Source organism: Citrus sinensis, chromosome 2, assembly GCF_022201045.2.
Source record: "Citrus sinensis cultivar Valencia sweet orange chromosome 2, DVS_A1.0, whole genome shotgun sequence".
NCBI lineage: Eukaryota > Viridiplantae > Streptophyta > Magnoliopsida > Sapindales > Rutaceae > Citrus > Citrus sinensis.
Genome location: NC_068557.1, coordinates 12878477 through 12881204, shown reverse-complemented (window position 1 = coordinate 12881204; position 2728 = coordinate 12878477). Strand labels below are relative to the sequence as shown.

The following is a 2728-nucleotide window of genomic DNA, read 5'->3' as shown; positions in this document are numbered from 1 at the left end:
AAAAAAAGTCAAATGGGTTTTGTAGCGGGTGCGGGCCAAAGTGTCTTATATCCGTATCCAATCCTTCCAATCAATGGGTACAAAAATTGTACTCGTCCCCAAACAGATTAAATCAGACGCTATACCTATACTTCACCTAATGTAACAGGTTCCACAAACCTCCTCTCTATGGGGATTTTTTCGTCATCCCCAGTCTACACGCGTATGAATCTTAATTGAAAGACGAATATCGAAATATTTCACCAACAATTTTGGATTTTTTAAAAAAATTTGTCGCCATAATTTATATGTTAAAAAGATTACTATAGATTAATAATCCTATAGGTTAGTCAACTAACTAATACTTTTCTTTCGTTAATTGCATCTCTCATAATTTGGTTTTCAATTGTGGGTCAAATGGAGAATGATGGTGCGTAAAATCATAAGTAATTCTTTGTCATTAATGAAATTTGCAAAGATTAAGAAGAAAATAACAAGAATAGTTTCTTATGTGAAGCGCCACCCTTTAGCCGAAAAGTTAAAAAAGGAAAAGTCGTGGGCATTTACTTTATACGATTTAAATCATAGAGCAATGTTACATGAACATATATATAATTCATAATAAACTTGGTCTTAACGTGGTGATTTGCTTTGCAACCCAGATTAATAATTTCTAATCTCACATCAAATAAAATATTACTACTTTACTAAAATTCTAAAAATGCTTGATTATGAATTTGATTTGAACTCCTCCTCCGTCTGCAATTATGAAAACATCTTCGGCAAAACATGTATTGATGTAGGATAAAATACATTCTATTTGATAATTAGAACTCATATATATATATTATTACCAATTAGGCATGTAAAGTTTTCTACTTCCAATCCAAAAAATAAAAAATAACTAAATAAATTTGGAAACTTGATTTTGCACAGAAAAATATGTAAAGTTTTCTACAATTAGATCTCCATCTCATTCTCATCTTATAATTACTAAAATTATACAGCACAAAGTGGAAATTAACAAGATCATTAATATTGCTACATAAGCTCCTTAATAATGAGCTTTCCCAATTCTAACCCCTAGGGGAGAGAGAGATTGAGGAAAAAAAAAGATTAAGAAATTACAGAATCTTTTAAAATGTGTAGGGTTAGCTTTCCCAAACTCTCATCTAAGAACAAAAATTGAAAAACCCTAATTGAATAAAAAAATCATTCAAGATCACCACAATTTCTTCTAACAAGTGCAAAGTAACCCAAAACAGCACAAACAGCAGCCACAGCATTACCTTCCTTCAACAAAATCTTGAACACAAACCCAATAATTTCTTTAGTAATTTTCCTCCCTTCAATGACCAAACTTGTCCTGGGCTTGCCAAAGAAAGCAAGCAGAACAAGAACAGTGATCCATATGACCAAAGTGGCAGGCACGGCCACAGCTAAAGCTGCAACCATAGAAAGCAGTCCAAAGACGGCCCCTAATAGCACCGATGCATACAGCGCAGGCCACCCAGATGATGGATTTTGATGAGATTGTAAATTGTACCATGAAAGAATTGATTTAAGAAAATTCCATGAGGATGATAACAATATTGCATATACTACAACAAAGAGACATACCCATGTTCTCCTTTTGCTCATAATTCTAATAAACCACTTGTATGACGATGATGATGATGATGTTGGTGAAGTTGGTGTTGTTGGTTCTTGTTCTCCTTGCTGTTGTTCTTCCATTTGAAAGTTCTTGACTTTTTGAAGTTTGGTCTGTCAAAGTTTTGATTTTCAATTAAAGAAAATATTCTGGGTATTTTCTATCTGAAGTTTCTAATCTGAGGGGAATGGAATGATATATATGAGGATTGCCACAAAGTGGAGATTGAGTCAATTCTCGTGAGCAGCAAGTGGGGAGCAACTTCTACACTTGGTCAAAAGTGATTGGTTGGTGTAACCCACCGGCTAGACAAGAGAGTGAAATGGTGTGACCAATGAAAATCCAGGGCTTCGTCTGAGAATGACACAGTTGGGCAATTTTTAATTGTGGGCTTTTTATAACTTGGAGAGGATGAAATGAAATGATGAGGAAGGAGGGGGGCAATTACTTTGGAAACGGACCAAAAATTTTGGTTTGGGTATTGGAGTTGTATTACTTGTTTTGTGTAATAAATGGATAGTTTCTTCTAAGGGTTGCAAAGCTCTTTTTTATAACTTTACAACTTGCAGAATCAATGAATCATGTTATGTTTTGTAGCTAAAGAACCCCTTCGGCTTTTTTCCGGTTTGGTATTATTCTTGCTAATAAAAGTGGGAATGGCTTGACGGGTTTCAGTAATCAAAATTGAATTTCCGAGAAAAGTGTGAAGAAAACAATCAAAATGGGTGGCCCAATTGAAACATAAATGTAAGATTGTTATTTTGCTTAAAAAAGAGGGTGGCCATGACATGAGCTCATACCATGTGTTTCCTAGCAACGAATCCAAAAGTCACATCAATATCGATCGTATAGTTAGCAAAGCGCGTGCAAACCTCACACTCAGTATAGCTCATCTGATTCTCTACTCTACGAAATCAGCTTGTAAATGAAGGTATCCATAAGCTTAAAGTAAGACGTGATAGAATATATTCAAAATTATAGTATTTGAGTTAATTTAATATTTAATATTTTATTAAATTTTATTTTACTTTAGTAAGTTAATTTAAGTCGTACTTCTAATTTTAATTTATTTAAAATTTAAAATTATTTCTTTTATTA

At 33.4% G+C, this 2728-nt stretch overlaps 1 protein-coding gene across 1 annotated transcript; it reads right to left on the bottom strand.

Moving 5' to 3' along the window:
• Positions 1 to 920: 920 nt before the first annotated feature.
• Positions 921 to 2285, bottom strand: LOC102625436 (hypothetical protein). Its single transcript, XM_015526435.3, has 2 exons — positions 1600 to 2285; positions 921 to 1457 (listed from the first exon to the last, which is right to left on the bottom strand). The coding sequence occupies exons 1-2, from the start codon at positions 1601 to 1603 to the stop codon at positions 1192 to 1194; spliced, it is 270 nt and encodes an 89-aa protein (XP_015381921.1). The 5' UTR covers positions 1604 to 2285; the 3' UTR covers positions 921 to 1191.
• Positions 2286 to 2728: the final 443 nt, after the last annotated feature.